The 20,684-nt window shown below is 44.4% G+C and overlaps 1 protein-coding gene across 1 annotated transcript in view; it reads left to right on the forward strand.

Annotated features, from left to right (window-relative positions):
* Nucleotides 1-987: 987 nt before the first annotated feature.
* Nucleotides 988-20,684, forward strand: part of AUH (AU RNA binding methylglutaconyl-CoA hydratase) — a 331,367-nt gene continuing 311,670 nt past the window's right edge. Inside the window, exon 1 of the mRNA XM_063457163.1 lies at nucleotides 988-1,289. Within this exon, the coding sequence (XP_063313233.1) occupies nucleotides 1,076-1,289 (214 nt within the window). The 5' untranslated portion in view covers nucleotides 988-1,075. The remainder of the gene's footprint in view (nucleotides 1,290-20,684) is intronic.

The raw sequence follows: 20,684 nt of genomic DNA on the forward strand, positions 1-20,684 counted from the left end.
TCAGATCTGTCTCCCCTTGTCTTGTGCCTTCCTTAACACACATCTTCAACTGCTCTCTCTCTTCTGGCATTGTCCCTGCTGACCTTGCATGCTACTGTAGTACCTATCCTGAAAAAAACATCTCTCGAAAAAATCCACCCCCTCTAATTATCGTTCCATATCCCTGCTCCCTTTTTCTTCAAAGCTTCTGGAAAGACTTGTCTTTACCCATGTGTCTCATTTCCTCAACTCCAACTGTCTCCTTGACCCTCTTCAATCTGGATTCCGCCCAGGGGCCAAGTCCTGGGGAAAAAAGTATGGGAACTCACTCAAGTTCCACCACCCCACCCCCCCCCCCCCCCAAAAAAAATACACTCTTATGCATATATAAACTCACACATACACACATTTTTCATATTTCTTTTAAATTTGAAAAATGTCCACCCGGCCTCCCTACCTGGAGAGCAGGCGTGGACCTGTCCCTGGGGTCCAGTGGGGCGGGCGCCATGTTGGCAACTAAAAAGCTTCTGTTGGACACCTGTCACAACAGATCTCCAATATGCACAGAATTGGTATTAGTCAGACAGGACCTATTGTTCCATGCTCGCTAATGATGCCGCAATGACACTACAGGAGGTGGAGATACACCTCTACCAGCAGAAGGTGTTAAACCTTGTATGTGTTGGATTTCATAGTGAAAAACTAAACATTCCGACTCCAGCTACCATAACCACTTCTAATCACTGAGGTGGCCATGGTGTTTGTAGTAATACTTTAAAGACTGCATGAAACACATACACACCTTTAATCCCTAAAAGCATGCATTACTCAAACTATCAATGTGGTCAATGCCAGCAGCGCAGTCAGGGCTTCCCATGTCTGTCTCTTTGTTCACATTACTTGCTCCCACTCTTTCCCTGTTCTCTTGCTGCACGTGCTTGGCAGAGCTCGTCTTACTAGTAGAGGATTTTTTTTTTCTCTCTGTCCAAAACAAACTTTATGAACAACCGCGCGAACACAAGCAGCGTGTAAGCTGCAGCGTTTGGTCAGTTGTGGAATCGGTGGTGGCGGCGGCGTGCTAGTGACGTCACCAAGCATGGCGGCTCTGTCTGGTTTGAGGGTCCTTGGCTACGGTGGCTCCGGGCTGGCGGCACGCGCCGCCTCGTGGCAATCATTCCCTCGACCCCTTACACACAGAGGGCACCTGCGCCTAGCAGTGCAGGGCTTCGGCCAGAGGGGGCGACAGCTCAGCTCGGAAGCGAAGGGCGAGGACGAGCTGAGGGTCAGATACCTGGAGGGAGAGGAGCAAGGTAACCCAGTGACGTCACGCACTGCGCCATGCTGGAGCCAGGGGACACCCCCCCCCCCATCCCATTATTAGTGCTGATATTATTAAATGATGTAAAAAGCAATGTATTCTAATCCACATTATTCTTAGATGTCCCCCCCCCCCCCATATATTTTTATAGTTACATCAAACACTCATCATTTGGGGGCATTCATTAGAGAACTACATATTCAACTTCTCATCCAGGCTAGTTCTTGCAGAGTTAGTTACAATGCTATCATATTAGACAGGGTTATTCACAAAAAATATGAGTTATTGTGAAATTAAATTTCAGGTTTAGGCCAAAATAGTCAAACTTTAAAAAATCTCCAAGTTTAAATATATTTTCTGTTTTTTTGCTAGTCTTGCTTAAAATGTGAAATTCCTTATAATAAATGTCAGGTGTAATCTTGCAATGAGGTTTACAGCTATTGCACATTAGTGTACATTTAATTTAACTCTTTTGGCAACACATCAGGACTGCCACAAGAGATTGTAATTTAGAAATGTTGTTTGTTTTAGATTTATAATTGAATATTGTTCTACAAACATTTTTGACCGATTTGTTAGTATGACCTCTAAACATATTTCTAAATCTGTTCATAACTATGTAAATTTGTTTTGAAGGAACGCAAACTATTGTTTAACTTTATAACCCTAATTTCTAGCTCTTAGTTCTGAAAAGCTATGGCACTCACAATATTAAGAACTACAGATAGATCCATTCTCCATAATTTAATTACATCCTTCTATCTCAGGGAGGACACGCCTCCAGCCGTGGCACACTAAGTCAGCACGCTACCTCCAAAGATGCTCCCATTCAGCTGAACTTTGCTGGAGGAAGTTTCACACCTTGTCAGACTTTCTCCATTATAAATTCATCTTGCGTTCATACAGCACAGCAATCACCCTTCTAAATGGTCATACTTTTACTCATCTGATCAGACCGCTCTCCCCTTGTCTTGTATATTCCTTGATGCACATCATCAACTGCTCCCTTTCTTCTGGTGTCACCCCTGCTCCACTTAAACAGTCTACTATAGTACCTGTCTTAAAAAAAAGAAAAAAAAAAAGAAGCCATTTCTTGACCCATCTCCCCCTTCTAACTATCGTCCCATATCCCTGCTCCTGTTTTCCTCAAAGCTTTCATAAATACTTGTCTTTACCCATTTGGCTTGCTTCCTCAATTCCAGATCTCTCCTCGAACCCTCATCAATCTGGCTTCCACCCCTCCACTCTACTGAGACTGCTCTGAATAAAGTTACAAATTATCTAATCGCGACTTAATCCAAAGGCCACTACTCCATACTAGTTCTTATTGACCTTCTGCTGCCTTTGACACTGTTGATCATGTTTTCCTTCTCCAAACACTTCAATCACGGCATCTGTGGCACTGTCCTCCCCTGATTTTCATCCTATCTCTCCCAAGGTTCATTCAATGTCTTCTTTTCTTATAATACATCCAACCCTTGTCCTGTCTTGGTTGGAGTCCCCCAAGGCTCTGTTCTTGGTCTTCTTCTATTATCTCTTTATTCCTCCTCTCTTGGCAAAGTAATTACTTTGTTTGGATTCTGCTGCCACTTGTATGCCGAAAACATCCATATATGTTTTTCCTCTCCAGATCTCTGCCCTGCCGTCCTACAACGCGTCACCACTTGCTTGTCTGTCGTCCATCTCTGATTGGATGTCCTCCCGTTTCTGAAACTCAATGTCTCTAAAACTGAGCTTCTTGTCTTCCCTCCTTATAATACTTATCCTTCTTTTTTGCTCTCTCTTCAAGTTGATGGTATCTGCATCAGCCCATCCTTGCAAGCTCGGCTCAGAAGCTCTCTCATGTCGGCTTCCTTTATACTTTAACCCCTTAAGGTTACATGTCATGATTCCCTTTTATTCTAGAAGTTTGGTCCTTAAGGGGTTAAACTCCGCCTCGACGGCACTTTACCATTTGAGTGGACAACATTTAAAGGAGACTAGAGTACAGCCGTTATGTATTCTGAGCCAGTATTACCTGATTATAATTATCTTATTTACATTAGGAACTACCTTATCTCTAGGTGTTAAGTCTAATCATAGCATAGCAGTAAGTGAATTGTACCTATAACCACAGCATACAAGTGCCCTTGAAGGCACAGCATAGGGATTTATTCACTCTTGGACAGCTAGATATACAAGCTGGTCAGCCACTGCCTGATACCAATTTAGGTGCCCACGAAGGCACCGTTTAGAACTTTTGTTATAATTATTAAGCTACACCCGGGGCCACCTTGTCTCTAGATATCAAGTCGGATCTTAGGACAGCAGCAAGTGTACTGTATCCTACATACTTATAAAACAAAAAATAGGTGCCGGTGAAGGCACAACATAGGTTTTCATCTACTCTAAAGACAGTTAGATATATAGGCAGTACAGACAGTACCGGCTTCTAATTAGGTGCCCACGAAGGCACAGCTTAGAACTCTTGCTACTATTATCAAGCTTCACCTTGAGAGCTTTATAGAATTCAGGTTAATACCTGATGGACTATCCAATATATGTTCTCCTCTCCTGACACTCTAGTTTAAAGGACCACTATAGGCACCCAGACCACTTTAGCTTAATGAAGTGGTCTGGGTGCCAGGTCCATTTAGGGTTAGCCCTGCCTGCTGTAAACATAGCAGTTTCAAAGAAACTTCTATGTTTCACTGAGGGTTAATCCAGCCCCTAGTGGCTGTCTCATTGACAGACGCTAGAGGCGCTTCTCAATGTGATTTTCACAGTGAGAAGATGCCAGCGTCCATAGGAAAGCATTGAGAAATGCTTTCCTATGGACTGACTGAGTGCGCGCGGCTCTTGCCGTGCATGCGCATTCAACAAATGACGTCGGAAGAGGGAGGAGATTCCTCAGCGCCAAGGGAGTCCGGTGCTGGAGAAAGGTAAGAATTTAACCCCTTCCTCCCCCTAGAGCCCGGCGAGAGGGGGGGCCATGAGTGTGGGGGGGACTTATTAACACTATAGTGCCAGGAAAACGAGTTTGTTTTCCTGGCACTATAGTGGTCAGTTTAACCAGCTATTTCTGTCATTTACTTGCTACGTTTGGCTACTTTTTCTATTAGTAACCATGAGATACATTTGTTACTAATCCTTACCATAAGTTTTTCTTACTGACAGCACAGCTCTAGCAAACTAGAATTTAGAAAAAAAAAAAAAAAAAAAATATATATATATATATTTTTTTTCCTATAGAGTCTATCAATTTATATATATTCTGCACGATAGTACCTTTTCTTTTCACTGTGTGACATTTAAAGATATATCCTTCTTTATTTTAAATACAACAATAAAGTTATAACAATATAAGTTTTAAATTTCATTTTTTATTTTCATCGTCTGTGGGCATTTTTCGTATTTTATCAAACATTCATTACCAAGGGTTATTCCCTTTTTAAAGCCTGCATCATAGAGCTCACTTTTACAAGTTATCTTTGACTCACCTTTAACCCCTTAAGGACACATGACATGTGTGACATGTCATGATTCCCTTTTATTCCAGAAGTTTGGTCCTTAAGGGGTTAAGCCTCACGTCCAGTCTGTTGCAAAATTCTGTCGATTTCGCCTTAAAAACATTGCCGTGTTCACTCTTTACTTGCAGAAGATGCTGCTAAGGAGCTTATTCGTGCTCTAGTAATTTCTCACATTGATTATTGTAATTCTCTCCTAATTGGTCTTCCCAGAAACCATCCTCTTACACCTCATCTCTCCGTCAGTCCTTACATTGGCTTTCTGTATCCTATAGGAGTCAATTCAAAATACTAACCCTCAGGGCCGGCCTTAGGGGTGTGCGAGCTGTGCGGCCGCACAGGGCGCCATGGAGCAGGGGGCGCCGAGCGGCCGCACAGCAGGCCGGGATTTAAAAAAAAATATATATATATATTTTTTTTTTTAAATTTGCAGCGGGGGCGGAGCTTACTGTGCGGCGGGGGCGGAGCTAAAAGCGCTGGAAAACTGCTGCAGGGGAAGCAGGAAGGAGTCCCTGCTTCCCCACCAAACAGTCACCAGGAGCTGCACTGCCTCCACAATGAACTCCACAGGTAACTGTGTGATTGTCAGGTGAGTGTGACTCTCTGCATGTGTGTGTGTGTGTGTGTGTGTGTATGACTGTCTGCCTCTGTGTGTATGACTGTCTGCCTGTGTGTATTACTGTCTGTGTGTATGACTGTCTGTGTCTGTGTGTGTATGACTGTGTGTCTGTGTGTATGACTGACTGTCTGCCTGTGTGTGTCTGTGTGTGTGTGTGACTGTCTGCCTTTGTGTGTCTGTGTGTGTGTGTATGACTGTCTGCCTGTGTGTGTGGATGTCTTCCTGTGTGTGTGTATGGCCGTCTGACTCTGTGTGTGTGTGTGTGTGTGTGTGTGTCACATACAACCAATACACGCATATCACACACTGTTAATACACCCATTACAAATATCACACATAGCATACATATTACACACAGTCATCACACCTACTATCACATACACAGACAGCACAAACATTACAGCATACATGGATGACGGGGGGGGGGGGGGCGCTGTGAAGATTTTTCGCACAGGGCGTCTAAATGCCTAAGGCCGGCCCTGCTAACCCTTACCTATAATGCACATAGCAACTCTATCTCCTGTTATATTTCTTCACTGATTCATAGGTATACCCCTCTTCGGTCTCTCCGCTCTGTCATTGACCATCTCCTGTCTGCGTCTCACACCCATACTGCTAACATGCGCTTGCAGGACTTCTTGCGGGCAGCTCCTTTCCTTTGGATCAGCCTGTCTACCACCATCAGACTTTCCCCTACTCTTCAATCATTCAAAACTCAAATCTCTTCAGGAAAGTTTATGGCCTTCCAGATTAACCTCTTTCTTACATATCTGTCTCTTGCTATCTCCTAAGGTGCAGCACTTCACTCTCTCTGACAGTTCTTCTTTACTCCCACCTGGTTTGGTTGCTATCTCCCTCAATGCCTGTCCTATTGTGTTTTATACCCAGAAACATGTATAACCATATATCTATAGAGGGTCATAAGTGTCATGTGATGCCCAGGCAGCAATAATTTCACCCATAGTTAGTACAATCTCACCTTTCCCAATGTTCACACGTTTCTTTAGCAATATCAATTGACTCTATGTAATTGCTGTATTACCTGGATGTACCAGACGCACATGGTGGAGACACATGATATAGGATTGTGTATTTTTTAATTTTTTTTTGTCATTCAAGTTTATTGAAAAAGGTGTCGATTTACATACATAATGTAAAGAAAGACAATTCCAGCCAAAAAATATGGGTTACACAAGACAAAGTATAGATAGTAGCAACAGAATACAGTTTAGAGTGGAACTTTGTTATAACATGCATAACGTCCTTACATCCCTCCAGTAAGAAGGAAGGCTACTGTATGATTATGCATTTTGCTCATAGGTAGTCCGTTGTGGGCTATTGTTTGTAGTAAGGTTACATCAGTCTCTCGTAGAAGGATAGAAGTAAGAAGTGGGGCTCCAAACGGAAATCCTTGAAAACATCGGCACTGGCTCCGTCTTCTCGGACCTCACTCAACGAGAGGGCACTAATGCGCATGCACGGTGAATGCTGCACACATTAAGCCTCCCCATAGGAAAGCATTGAATCAATGCTTTCCTATAGGTAAATAGCTGAGCATGTGGACGTCCAGCGTCAGTTAGCGGAGCAAAAGTCTGGTAACTTTCTGGAAGCGCCTCTAGTGGCTGGTAGCCCTTACATTGTAGCCCTAAGTGCAACAGGGACACTGTACCAAGCCCTGTTCAATTATTTGAATTAGTCTGAGTGCCTATAGTGTCCCTTTAACCCCTTAAGGACCAAACTTCTGAAATAAAAGGGAATCATGACATGTCACACATGTCATGTGTCCTTAAGGGGTTAAAGTGGAACGGTCACATTATTTTTTTATTATTTTTTTAATATGTTTGTTTACAAGGCATGAAAAATCAATTACATTTAGGAAAACACACCATTTTATTCTTGAACTGGATGCCTCCATCTTAGATACCTGTCAGTCATTGTTAAAAGCTTTTTACCTGTTAATCAGCACAGAGAAACCATACAGAGAGGAGGAATGAAATAATACAGTGGAACCTCGGAACTCCAACTTGATTCGGTTCTCGAACAGCCTTCTGGAATGGATTAACATTTCCCATAATAATTTAAATAAGTTTGATTAATCCATTCCAGACCCCCAAAATTACAGCACTTTAACACACATTTTAAAGTTTAATAATACATTACATGCATAAAATCATATAGAAAAAAAATAATAAACACAATGTACAGTAAATTAAAAGAAAATTTAACTTCACTTTACCTGTAGTGATGAGAGTTGATGGCGTAAGTGGAAAGGAGAAGAAATATTGTTTGGATGGGGATAGGTGACTTTTCTTCTGGCATTTAAATGTGTCTAAAGTGAGACATAGCTTTATAATTGAACATGTTTGCGGCAAGATTTGTTCGGGGACCGAGAATTGTTCGTGTATCAAGACATTTTTTTTTATTCGACTACCGGATTGTTCGAGTTCCGAGGCCCCACTGTATTTTTTTTTTTGCATCTTTATTTGCCTTGCCTTTGCCTTGTCTGAACTGAGTTATGCCTTTTGGAAAATCTTTAGCGAACCAGGCTGTACGCAGGTTCAGTTTGCAGCTCAGCTCTCTTTTTTGTTCTCGCTCCAAGTTGTGCATTTGGAATATTCAGAACGTTTTATACATTGCTGCAGTTATAAGCCACTCTCACTTATGACAACGGGTACAGTTTGCTGCCTTCACCATCAACTTTTCAACGTTCTTATTGTACCTAAAGTAACTGTTTAGATGATCTCCATGCACGTAATGCAAAACTTTCACGTCTAAGGTTTTTGCACAACCCAATAGCTATCTAATATTTACCTATGGATAGAGCTTTTTTCTTTCTTTTTTTTTTTTTTATTCCCAGCTGGTGGGACATAAGTAAGTCCTCAAAATGTTCTTAAATATGCTCCTCGTGTAATCTATTGCCACCCAGTAATCTTCTATCAACTTGATTGTCCATTTGCTACATTGTACAACTTTACACAGATAATTCAGAAATGTACTACTCAAGGATTTATGGATATGTAAAGTGCTTTCACTGTGTTGAATTGGAGGACCTAAGATGGTTGTGGGATATCTACAATTTACTTATTTTTGCAGATGTCACTGCAAAAATGCTTACTGTAGACTAGGACACTCGCACACTGTTGGTTATGGTTCTTAGCGTGTTCCTCTAAAGGGAAAGTGTCACTTCTCTGAAATCGACACCATTGAATGAAACATAGAATAATCACCTTTAATGCTTAATTTTCTTTTAAATTTATATGAAGGTTTTTAAAAAATGACTTCATAATCCAGATAAGATAGAAACAATGTATAATTTCTCCTCTTTTGAGCATGCCTTCTCTGTGCGAACTGCCAGGTGCAAAGGACAGATCATATAACGATAAATGACAAAAGCCTAAATGGAGATTTACAGTTGCAGGATTTAATTTTATTTTTTCACATCTCACAAATATTTATTTGTTGAATGTAGAAATAAGTACACATAATAACAATCATGACACGTGACAGTTCCCTTATAATTTAGGTGTGATTATCGGTGATAACATTGCTGTTGTTTTGATGAGTACATGTTTTAATCGCTCAAGGCCCTTTTATGCAACGATGACTCACTGTGAGTTCTTGTAGTAGTGCCCACTTCACTGGCGTAAGTCATGTCCAAAGATATAATGTGTTTTCTGATTATTGCTGCAACTTGGGAATGATTTAGAGGGAAAAAAAGAAAACAGCAGGTGTTGCCATAGCAACCTAATTTTTAAAGAATGTTGCTATTTAAAACGCATATTCAAGCAGCTCATGTGTACTTACCCTTTTGCTTTGTACGAACACATTTTGTTTTGTTTCCCTTGTATGAAAGAGCTGTACAGTGTGCCCAGAACACAGCAGCCCAGCACAGTGTGTGAATATTCTATCTAAGCTGTGTCATGAGTTGATGGAGTGGGCCTATTATTCATAGTTTGTGATTTCATTGTGAACGATGGTGCTTTACAACCTCTTAACTAGGTGTGTCTTAACCATGCAATGAGGCATTAAAGGGATCCTATAGTGCCAGAAAAAAAATGTTTTTCTGGCACTACAGGCTCCTGAAGGGGTTAAAACACCTTCAGACACTTACCAGAATACAGCGCCGATTTCCCTCGGTGCTGGGTCAAGCTCCGACAATGCTCCTCCCAGCCGGTGGTGGAGACCTAATGCGCATGCGCGGCAATGTCTGCTCGTGTTAGACTTCCCCATAGGAAAGCATTATTTAAAGGGACACTATAGTCACCCAGACCACTTCAGCTCAATGTAGTGGTCTGGGTGCCAGGTCCCCCCAGGTTTTAACCCTTCAGATTTCAGAGAAACTGCTATGCTATGGGGGGAGGGGGGAGGAGGAGGAAGCACGAAGGAGAGTGGAACTATAGGGAGCTATAGTGCCAGGAAATAACTTTGTTTGGCACTATAGCTTCCCTTTAACTTGCAAAATAGGCGCCTCATAACCGCTGCAACATATTTTATGTATTATTATTCTACGGGAGCTCTCCTTCTGTGTTTTGTTAAAGGAACAGTCCAGACCCTTAAAGTACTTTAGCTTGCTAAAAAGCTTTGTTTGAAGAGTGTCCTCCTTTTTTCCATTTTGCAAAAATGCAGATTTCAATAGAAATTGACACTTTATGAGTTTACCAGGCTACCACCCCCATGTCTTCCAAGCAGACAACGGCCTTGTTATTTCTTTGTTTGGTTAGTTCTATGGAGCTAAACTCAAGAGGAAGCAACAGCCCAGAACACCAGCCTTGCAAAGACTTCTCATTAAGCTGCATTGGGAAGTCTGTGATTGGATAGCCACAGAAAGTCTGGGCGTGGTTAGAAGGGGAAGGCTTGTAAAGACAGGAGACAAAAGAATTGCAGGTTTTGCAAGCTGTTTTTAGATATAACACTAATGATAAAATGCATAATTACGTGCATACAAGTTTTCTTGCATACAAGTTTTACAAGAAATAAGTCATCTCTGCAACCGATATCCACCCTCTAAAACTTGTCATTCTTATTATACATATCATTGTACACTGAGAAGCTGAAAGCACTGTGATATAAGCTTAGCGAGTTTCCGAAATTACCTATTGTCTCCTATCAATATTATCAATTACTACAGGCTCCCTGTGAATGGTGACGTTTAAAAGATAAGTGGTGATTTGACCATGCTCGAAAGAGCTTTTGCACTTCCAGGTGCCTGAAAACCTTTTACCATTCAGCTTTTACCTTTCAATGTATAACGTGAGTACACAATGCATGCTTACTTACACCTTACAAACAGTAAACAAAGGATGTAGCGGAATGCAGTAAGCCTGTCCTGCAAAATGCCTGTGTGACTGTGTTCGTATAATTTTTCCCTATGTTGAAATTGCTGTTCGTCTGTTTATTATGTGAATTGTATGTTATTCGGTAGTTTCCATACGTACTATATACTTATGGAAACTACCGAACGGAGGGGCCACCCCGGAGAGAAGTGTGCCAGCAATTAAGGTTCACATTCTTTCCAAACCGCAAGTTAACCGGCTCATTAACATTGTATCTGGGTGGCCGCCATTCGGCATGCGTACACGTGGCGGCGGCCATCTTACGCATGAAAATCCCAGCGGTGTTTGGTCGTCGAGTGCCTGGAACTCAAATCGGACACTCAGACAACCAAACACCGCTGAGACCTCCAGAGCTCCGTAACTGCCGAACGGAGAGACATAACGAATCCTCATTCGGTAGTAATAAAGTACCGAATGAGGGAATCACTATCTAGGTGAATGTAAATGTGGATGGCAATTGTAAATGTCTATTTTAACTGCCGAACGGAGACCGACCGCAGGGCCCATTCTCATGGAACCCTTTTCGGATACCAACTCGTGTGCGGTCGGTCAAACTTCACTTGCCTGTAACTACCGAACCCCTGGTCCGATCTGGGTGAATTTTGGATATTATATTCACCCAGATCAGGGCTACCCAGCGGTACCCTGATATTAAAGATATATGATGGTTTAGGGGTACATCCAAGTTTGGGGTAAACTACTGTACAACTTAAGGGGATTATGACTCACTCTGAGGGGAGGAGATGTGTGGGAGGTAACAAGAATGGTATTGGTTACTGTCATAATTGCTGTAGTCCCCTCCCTTGCATGGGAGCAGGCTTTATAAGAAACCTTGGAATAAACGATTGTCAGTTCTACTCCTGAAACTGTGTGTCGTCCAGTTATTGGGAGTACTGTGGGGGATTTCGCTGAACCTTTTTACCTGCTGGAAAGCTCTCCGCTACATTGGTTGGCAGCGCTGGGATCCAGACTCACAGAGGAACAAGGATTAATGGAGATTGACCTTTCTACGCTAAAAAGAACCACCTTGAAAGACCTTCTGGAAGCAAAAGGTGTTTCTGCCAGCAGCAAATCCAAAGCAACGCTTATCACCGAAGTAATGGCAGAATACAGAGCAGAGGAGGTCCAGGCCACGGAACAAAGACCTGAAACAGAACAGGAGGAGTTCCAAAGGCAATTACAATACAGACTGGCCTTCTATGGGGAAAACCCACCCACAGAGATCATCTCTAAAACCATGACAGAGGTGCAGGAATTTGTAAAGAGAAACAGGAGACCACAAACACCAGAAAGAGGTACCGCAGGAGCTATAGCACAAGAGGGTAAGCCCAAAATTCCCTACCAAGCTTTTAAAACGTATGTGGAAGCAGAGGAGGATATAGATGCCTTCCTCCAGGACTTTGAGAGACTATGTACACTGCATAACATACCAAGGGAAGAGTGGGTACCCATATTAGCAGGACGGCTGTCAGGAAGGGCAGCGGAAGCCTACCGCACTGTACCAGATGTGGAAATTAGGAACTATAGCCGGGTGAAAGAGATTATCTTGGCCCGGTATGCAATAACACCAGAGGCATACCGGAGACGTTTCAGGGAATTGAAAAAGGTGGACAAAGATTCACATGCGGAGTGGGCTTGCCGACTAGAAAGGGCAGCCCTTGGGTGGATACAGTCGAGTAAAGCGAGGTCCATGGAGGACTTATTACAAATGCTGCTGTTGGAGCAGTTTTATGAGGGGATATCCTCGGAACTGCAGGAATGGGTGAGGGACCGTAACCCCACCACCCTCACCGAGGCTGCCAAAAAGGCAGATGACTTTATGGATGCTCGCAGACAAACCAAGACAGTGGGTAACAAACCGGCCATGCGGCCACTAGGGGTAAATTCATTTTCTCCTAACCCTCAACCCCCACCAAGATCTCTTCCTCCACCAGCACCAGCAGCAGCGCAGCCGAGATACCGCACACCTGCTTCTGTGCAATGCCACCGATGCCAGAGGTGGGGACATTACCAACGAGATTGTCCGCAGTCCAGGGAACGCAACACCTGGATCCGACCAGGGCCCCCACCACCACCACCGAGAGCAGCAGCACATCATTACCAGGATGAGGTACCACTTCCCTACAGCTCTGCCGTTCCAGTCACGACTGTGGAACAGTGGGAAGTGCTGCATGAGGCCAACCCCTTACAGGCACAGGCGGATAACCGCCAGCACCATAGGCAAACCGTATATCTGGAAGGGAAGCCTATGCAGGGGCTCAGAGACTCAGGAGCCACCATCACCCTGGTGCAAAGCCATTTGGTTCCAGATAAGGCCAAACTGAATAAGACTGTGGCTGTCAGGGTTGCAGGGGGAGCCGTGTATCGGCTAGACACAGCCAGGGTACATTTGCATTGGGGTGCGGGGTACGGGAATGTGGAAGTGGGACTAATGCCGCAATTACCTGCTGAGGTGGTCCTGGGGAATGACCTGGGCAAACTCACCTCCGCATTTGAACCACAACCTACTGAAGAAGCACACCCAGTAGTCACCAGGCAACAGGCCCGCACCCAACAAAACAACGCACTGCCGGAGGTCCAGGTAAGAGATTCCTCCCCTTCCCTAGACTGTATCCCTTGGGCCCCTCCTGACGAGTTTGTAGCCGAGGTAGTCACTGACCCCACCTTACAGGTATACCGAGACAAGGTCACCTCTATCCAACCGGGGGCGGAGGGGGAAAGATTTGTATGGGACCGACAGTTATTATACCGGGAATCAAGTAAACAGATAGATGGGTCAGACCCCATTACCACAAGACAGCTGGTGGTACCTCAGAGGTACCGAACCGAATTACTCCGGATAGCGCACGATATTCCGCTATCCGGACATTTGGGGGTCAGCCGTAGCAGATATCGATTGACCCAGAGTTTCTTTTGGCCAGGGATTAGCCAGGAGGTACGCAGGTACTGTAATACCTGCGACACGTGCCAGAGGGTGGGAAAGAGGGGGGATAAGCATAAGGCGAAGCTGCACCCCCTACCCATAATTGAGGAACCCTTTCATAGGGTTGCCGTAGATATTGTAGGTCCCTTCCGGAAACCCAGCCCCTCGGGCAAACGATACATCCTGACTGTAGTGGACTATGCCACGCGCTACCCCGAGGCGGTAGCTTTAACTAATATACATGCAGAGACGGTGGCTGAGGCGCTGATGCAGGTTTTCTCCCGGATGGGGCTACCCAGGGAGATCATCTCGGATCAGGGCACTCAGTTCACGGCAGAGGTTACCCAACAACTCTGGAAGTTCTGTAAAATTAAGCCTATAATTAGTGCTCCGTACCACCCCCAGACTAATGGGCTCTGCGAACGGTTCAATGGCACCTTAAAGCAGATGCTCCGAACCTTCGCAGAGACTCACCGAGACTGGGAAAAATTCCTGCCGCACTTACTGTTTGCTTACAGGGAAGTGCCGCAGGAATCTACAGGATTTTCCCCTTTTGAGCTGCTATTCGGGAGGAGAGTAAGAGGACCCCTAGACTTGATTAGAGAGCACTGGGAGGGAGACCGTAGCGTGGACGGTACCCCTATTGTACCATATGTGCTGGCCCTCCGAGATCGCCTGGAAGCACTCACCAAGACGGTAAAGGAAAACCTACAGGCAGCTCAGACGCGGCAGCGCACCTGGTACGATAGAGGCGCCAGGGACCGCAGCTTTCAGGTCGGACAGAAAGTTTTAATTTTAAAACCTGTTCGACACGATAAGCTACAGGCCGCCTGGCAAGGCCCTTATAGAGTGGTAGAACAACGATGTGACACCACGTATATAATTGGCCACTGCGCAGGGAATGGGGGGCGACGCATGATCCATGTGAACATGCTGAAACCTTACCAGGAACGTTCAGAGGAGGTGACAGCGATCTGCGCCCCCACCTCTGAAGAGAGCGACAGCCTACCCCTCCCCGATCTGTTGGAGGAAGGACAGCTGGCTGGGGATTTAGGAGCAGTTGTATTGGGGGATCGGTTGAGCCCACAGGAGCGTATCGAGGTACAACAGCTACTGCAGGAAAAGCAGGAAACCTTTTCTAATGTACCTGGATACACCCCTCTGGCTACCCACCGAGTAGACACCCCAGGTCAACTCCCCATGCGCCAGACCCCGTACCGCATCCCTGAAGCGGTCCGGGAGAATATGCGCAAAGAAATTGAGGAGATGATACAGTTAGGAGTGATTGAGCCCTCAGATAGTCCCTGGGCATCTCCAGTGGTCCTCGTACCAAAGCGGGACGGCACGACCCGCTTTTGCGTGGACTACAGGAGACTGAATGAGAAGACCGTATCCGACGCATACCCGATGCCTAGGATCGATGAGTTACTAGACCGGATGGCCAGGGGGCAATACCTTACCACGATTGATCTGAAAGGGTATTGGCAGATTCCCCTGGCCCCGGACGCCATCCCCAAGTCCGCCTTTGTCACCCCATTCGGCCTGTACCAATTTAAGGTCATGCCGTTTGGGATGAAAAACGCGCCGGCTACCTTCCAGCGGATGGTGGACCGCCTCCTAGATGGGTTCCAAGACTATACCTGTGCATATCTCGATGATATTGCCATATTTAGCGATACCTGGCAGGAACACTTGGCCCATATAGGAGCGGTCCTAGACAGGATCAGGGAGGCTGGTTTGACCCTAAAACCAGCTAAATGTAGTATCGGGATGGCCGAGGTACAGTACCTGGGCCACCGAGTGGGCTGTGGTAAGCAGAAGCCGGAACCCGCCAAAGTAGAGGCGGTATCCCAGTGGCCTACCCCGACAACTAAAACCCAGGTGTTAGCCTTCTTAGGGACAGCAGGGTATTACCGGAAGTTTGTCCCCAATTATAGTGCCCTGGCCAAACCCCTCACTGACCTGACCCGTAAAAACCTTCCCCGCCAAGTAACCTGGACCCCGGAGTGTGAGCAGGCATTCCAAAACTTGAAAGATGCGCTTGTTAATGCCCCTGTCTTGGCCGCTCCCAATCCAACTAAACGTTTTCTTGTTCACACAGACGCTTCTATGTTTGGATTGGGGGCAGTATTAAGCCAAGTCGGGGCCGATGGCGGAGAACATCCAGTGGCTTACATCAGTCGCAAACTTTTACCCCGGGAAGTAAGCTACGCCGCCATCGAGAAGGAATGCCTGGCTGTGGTGTGGGCCTTGAAGAAATTGCAACCCTATTTGTATGGACAGGCTTTTTCGCTGCTCACGGATCACAACCCGTTAGTCTGGCTGAACCGGGTGGCTGGGGACAATGCCAGGCTGCTGCGCTGGAGTTTGGCGCTGCAGCCTTTTGACTTTAACATTCAATACCGCCCGGGTAAGCAAAACGGAAACGCCGACGGGTTGTCGCGACAAACTGATCTGGAGAAATGATCCGTGAGCACCCCGGTCATCCCCAAGCCGATCCGTGTGGGATCAGACTGTGTATGCCGGCTTGTGGGCAAGGGGGAGCAGTGTAGCGGAATGCAGTAAGCCTGTCCTGCAAAATGCCTGTGTGACTGTGTTCGTATAATTTTTCCCTATGTTGAAATTGCTGTTCGTCTGTTTATTATGTGAATTGTATGTTATTCGGTAGTTTCCATCCGTACTATATACTTATGGAAACTACCGAACGGAGGGGCCACCCCGGAGAGAAGTGTGCCAGCAATTAAGGTTCACATTCTTTCCAAACCGCAAGTTAACCGGCTCATTAACATTGTATCTGGGTGGCCGCCATTCGGCATGCGTACACGTGGCGGCGGCCATCTTACGCATGAAAATCCCAGCGGTGTTTGGTCGTCGAGTGCCTGGAACTCAAATCGGACACTCAGACAACCAAACACCGCTGAGACCTCCAGAGCTCCGTAACTGCCGAACGGAGAGACATAACGAATCCTCATTCGGTAGTAATAAAGTACCGAATGAGGGAATCACTATCTAGGTGAATGTAAATGTGGATGGCAATTGTAAATGTCTATTTTAACTGCCGAACGGAGACCGACCGCAGGGCCCATTCTCATGGAACCCTTTTCGGATACCAACTCGTGTGCGGTCGGTCAAACTTCACTTGCCTGTAACTACCGAACCCCTGGTCCGATCTGGGTGAATTTTGGATATTATATTCACCCAGATCAGGGCTACCCAGCGGTACCCTGATATTAAAGATATATGATGGTTTAGGGGTACATCCAAGTTTGGGGTAAACTACTGTACAACTTAAGGGGATTATGACTCACTCTGAGGGGAGGAGATGTGTGGGAGGTAACAAGAATGGTATTGGTTACTGTCATAATTGCTGTAGTCCCCTCCCTTGCATGGGAGCAGGCTTTATAAGAAACCTTGGAATAAACGATTGTCAGTTCTACTCCTGAAACTGTGTGTCGTCCAGTTATTGGGAGTACTGTGGGGGATTTCGCTGAACCTTTTTACCTGCTGGAAACTCTGCTGTGGATTTACTAATGACTTGTTCCTGAGCCTCCCTTGGATCCAAAGTGGAGAATAGCTGCGAGAAATCAGCTCTCCGCTACAAAGGACTACACCCATAGATCCCAACACTAAAACTACAACAATAAGCCTTAATTAGTTGTTCGTGCAAACAAGAGTTTGCTTTGTATGACCTTTTATTTTTTGTCTCTAATATTTGATTAGTCCACATTTCATTAAAGAAAAGCTCAAAGCACCATAAACACTACAGGCTATTGTAGTGCTTATGTTACCAATAGTGTCCTGGTGCCATCCAATCGTAACCTTACAAACCATTTTTTTCAAGGTTTAATGCTTACGTGGTCTAACCAGATTCCCATGCTGCTTCTGGTCCAGTGGAAGCCACATATCTCAATGCCCTTCTTGCCCTGCCTATTAGTGCTACTAGTGTTGCTTTTGTTTTTGCTAGAAGGCTGTGGTAGTTGCTGGTGGCTCTAACTTTCCTCTCTTTAAGGAACAATGTAGGCACCATAACCACTTAAACGATCTACCCATGATTTAGCAGAGATGCCCAGTCCCAAGCTGCTTGCGCTTAGGCTCCAATTGCGCCTCGTGCCATACCAATAATTGGAGCAGTGATTGGTACTTAGCTGATGCTTCTAGCCTATCATTAACTACAACCCCTGATATGGTGTGAAGTGGGGCATAGCTCCCTCTCTGCCATTTTGTCACTGGGGCGCCAAACTACAGGCTGCTGGGGACCAGGCGACTGCTAAATGAAGAGTAAACCATTTAGCAGTTATCTGGGATGTGATGCCCACAGACTGTATGCACCATAACCACATTCATTATTTGAAGTGGTTATGGTGCCAACATTGTCCCTTTAATAAGAATGTCTTGTGATGTGTGCATAAGTGTTGATTCATTTGATCATAAATTTAGTTGCAGTGCTATTGATTCTGTCAGGAGGAGACTTTGAAGCTAAATACAAAAATCTTGTTTTTTGGTTTCTCAACTATTTCCTCTGACTCTACCTGTGTTTTACTGCTGCAGGTGTTTCTATTGATGGAAGTACTAGTAATAATACCTAAATCTCCTTATTTTGCATTTTAATGTTTTTTTTGTCTGCTTGTTTGGCCTTCTAGTATCGATTTTACCTACATGTCACTGTTGTTCTCCTGCTTTTTCATTTATGGGTAAGGTTGGTTGATTATTTTGCTATTATTGCCTACTCTTTTACTTATTTATTTTGTAGAATGACTGTCAGAGTTTTTGTGATCTATATTATTGGATTTTTCATACAAATAATTACACAGACAAAAACTATTTGAATACTTTGTAGCAGGCAATGTTGAGTAACATATTGTATGGCATGTAACTACAGGAGTAGCTGAGGAGTAACTGTTACTAAAATGAACTATTCAGGGACATAGTAATAATGTTTGAAGGAGCACAATAATATTCAAGGAATAATCTATCATTAGGAAAACAGACATGTTTTAAGACTTCCAGCAGTGGAATAGGCATACAAAATATTGTCAATAAGTGTAGATTTCAGCATTGCTCTCAGAACTCAAGCGATGTGCAACGCTCAACTTGGCAGTCAGACCCGCCTCCCCTAATGTGTCTCTTTTCCCTTTCCAACCTCTTGTGTGTCTCTTAACCCAAGTTACTTCTAGTATGTCTCTTAACCTTCCCCCATGTGTTTTTCCTGTTTCTGAACAATCTTACCCTTTCTTGACCCTGCACATACATACATACATAGGCATGAAATCATACGTGCACTCACATACAAATATGGACACACAGACACACAAACACATACTGCCATTACACAATCATATACAATTATATACATACAGTCACAAAATAATATATGTGTGTGTGTGTATATATATGTGTGTGTGTATATATATATATATATATACCGTATATACTCGAGTATAAGCCGAGTTTTTCAGCACATTTTTTGTGCTGAAAAACCCCAACTCGGCTTATACTCGAGTCAGTGTCTGTATTATGGCAATTTGCATTGCCATAATACAGACTGGGGCTGTCAGAGAGTTTACTTACCTCTCCTGCAGCTCCTGTCAGCTCCCTCCTCCTCTGCGCAGTCCGTTCAGCACCTCGGTCAGCTCCCAGTGTAAATCTCGCGAGAGCCGCGGCTCTCGCGAGATTTACACTGTGAGCTGGCAGAAGAGCTGACCGGACGGCGCAGAGGAGGAGAGAGCTGACAGGAGCTGCAGGAGAGGTAAGTAAACTCTCTGCAGCCCCCACAGCCCCCCACAGAACTACCAATGCTGGACCACCAGGGAAGGAGAGCCCCCCTCCCTGCCATGTATCAAGCAGGGAGGGGGGACGAAAAAATATAATAATAACATTTTAAAAATAATAAAATAATGAAATTAAATAAAAAAAAATAAGAAGAAATAATAATAATAAAAAAATTAACATAATTAAATAAATAATAATAAAATTGCCCACCCCCCACCAAGGCTCTGCATCACACACACACACACACACACCACATTCATACACACACACTGCACTCATACACACACACACTGCACTCATACACACACACACTGCATTCATACACACACTGCATTCATACACACACACCCTACACACACTGCACTCATACACACACACTGCATTCATACACACACACTGCACTCATACACACACACTGCATTCATACACACACACTGCATTCATACACACACACTGCACTCATACACACACACTGCATTCATACACACACACTGCACTCATACACACACACTGCACTCATACACACACACTGCATTCATACACACACTGCACTCATACACACACTGCATTCATACACACACTGCACTCATACACACACTGCACTCATACACACACACACACACTGCATTCATACACACACACACTGCATTCATACACACACACACTGCATTCATACACACACACACTGCATTCATACACACACACACACTGCATTCATACACACACACACACTGCATTCATACACACACTACTCATACACACATGCTGCACTCATACACACACTACTCATACACACATGCTGCACTCATACACACACACTGCATTCATTATACACACACTGTAAATAAATATTCAATTAATATATTTTTTTTAGGATCTAATTTTATTTAGAAATTTACCAGTAGCTGCTGCATTTCCCACCCTAGTCTTATACTCGAGTCAATAAGTTTTCCCAGTTTTTTGGGGTAAAATTAGGGGCCTCGGCTTATATTCGGGTCGGCTTATACTCGAGTATATACGATATATATATATATATATATATATATATATATATATATATATATATAGCCAAAGAAAATCAGCACTCCCAGGATTTATATCAAAAATGAAAATAAGTCTTTATTCCAACGGTCAACGTTTCAGTTCCGCTAGGGAACTTTCATCAGGACAGAATACCGGTATTCTGTCCTGATGAAAGTTCCCTAGCGGAACTGAAATGTTGACCGTTGGAATAAAG

Source organism: Pelobates fuscus, chromosome 5 (assembly GCF_036172605.1).
Source record: "Pelobates fuscus isolate aPelFus1 chromosome 5, aPelFus1.pri, whole genome shotgun sequence".
In the NCBI taxonomy this organism is placed as follows: domain Eukaryota; kingdom Metazoa; phylum Chordata; class Amphibia; order Anura; family Pelobatidae; genus Pelobates; species Pelobates fuscus.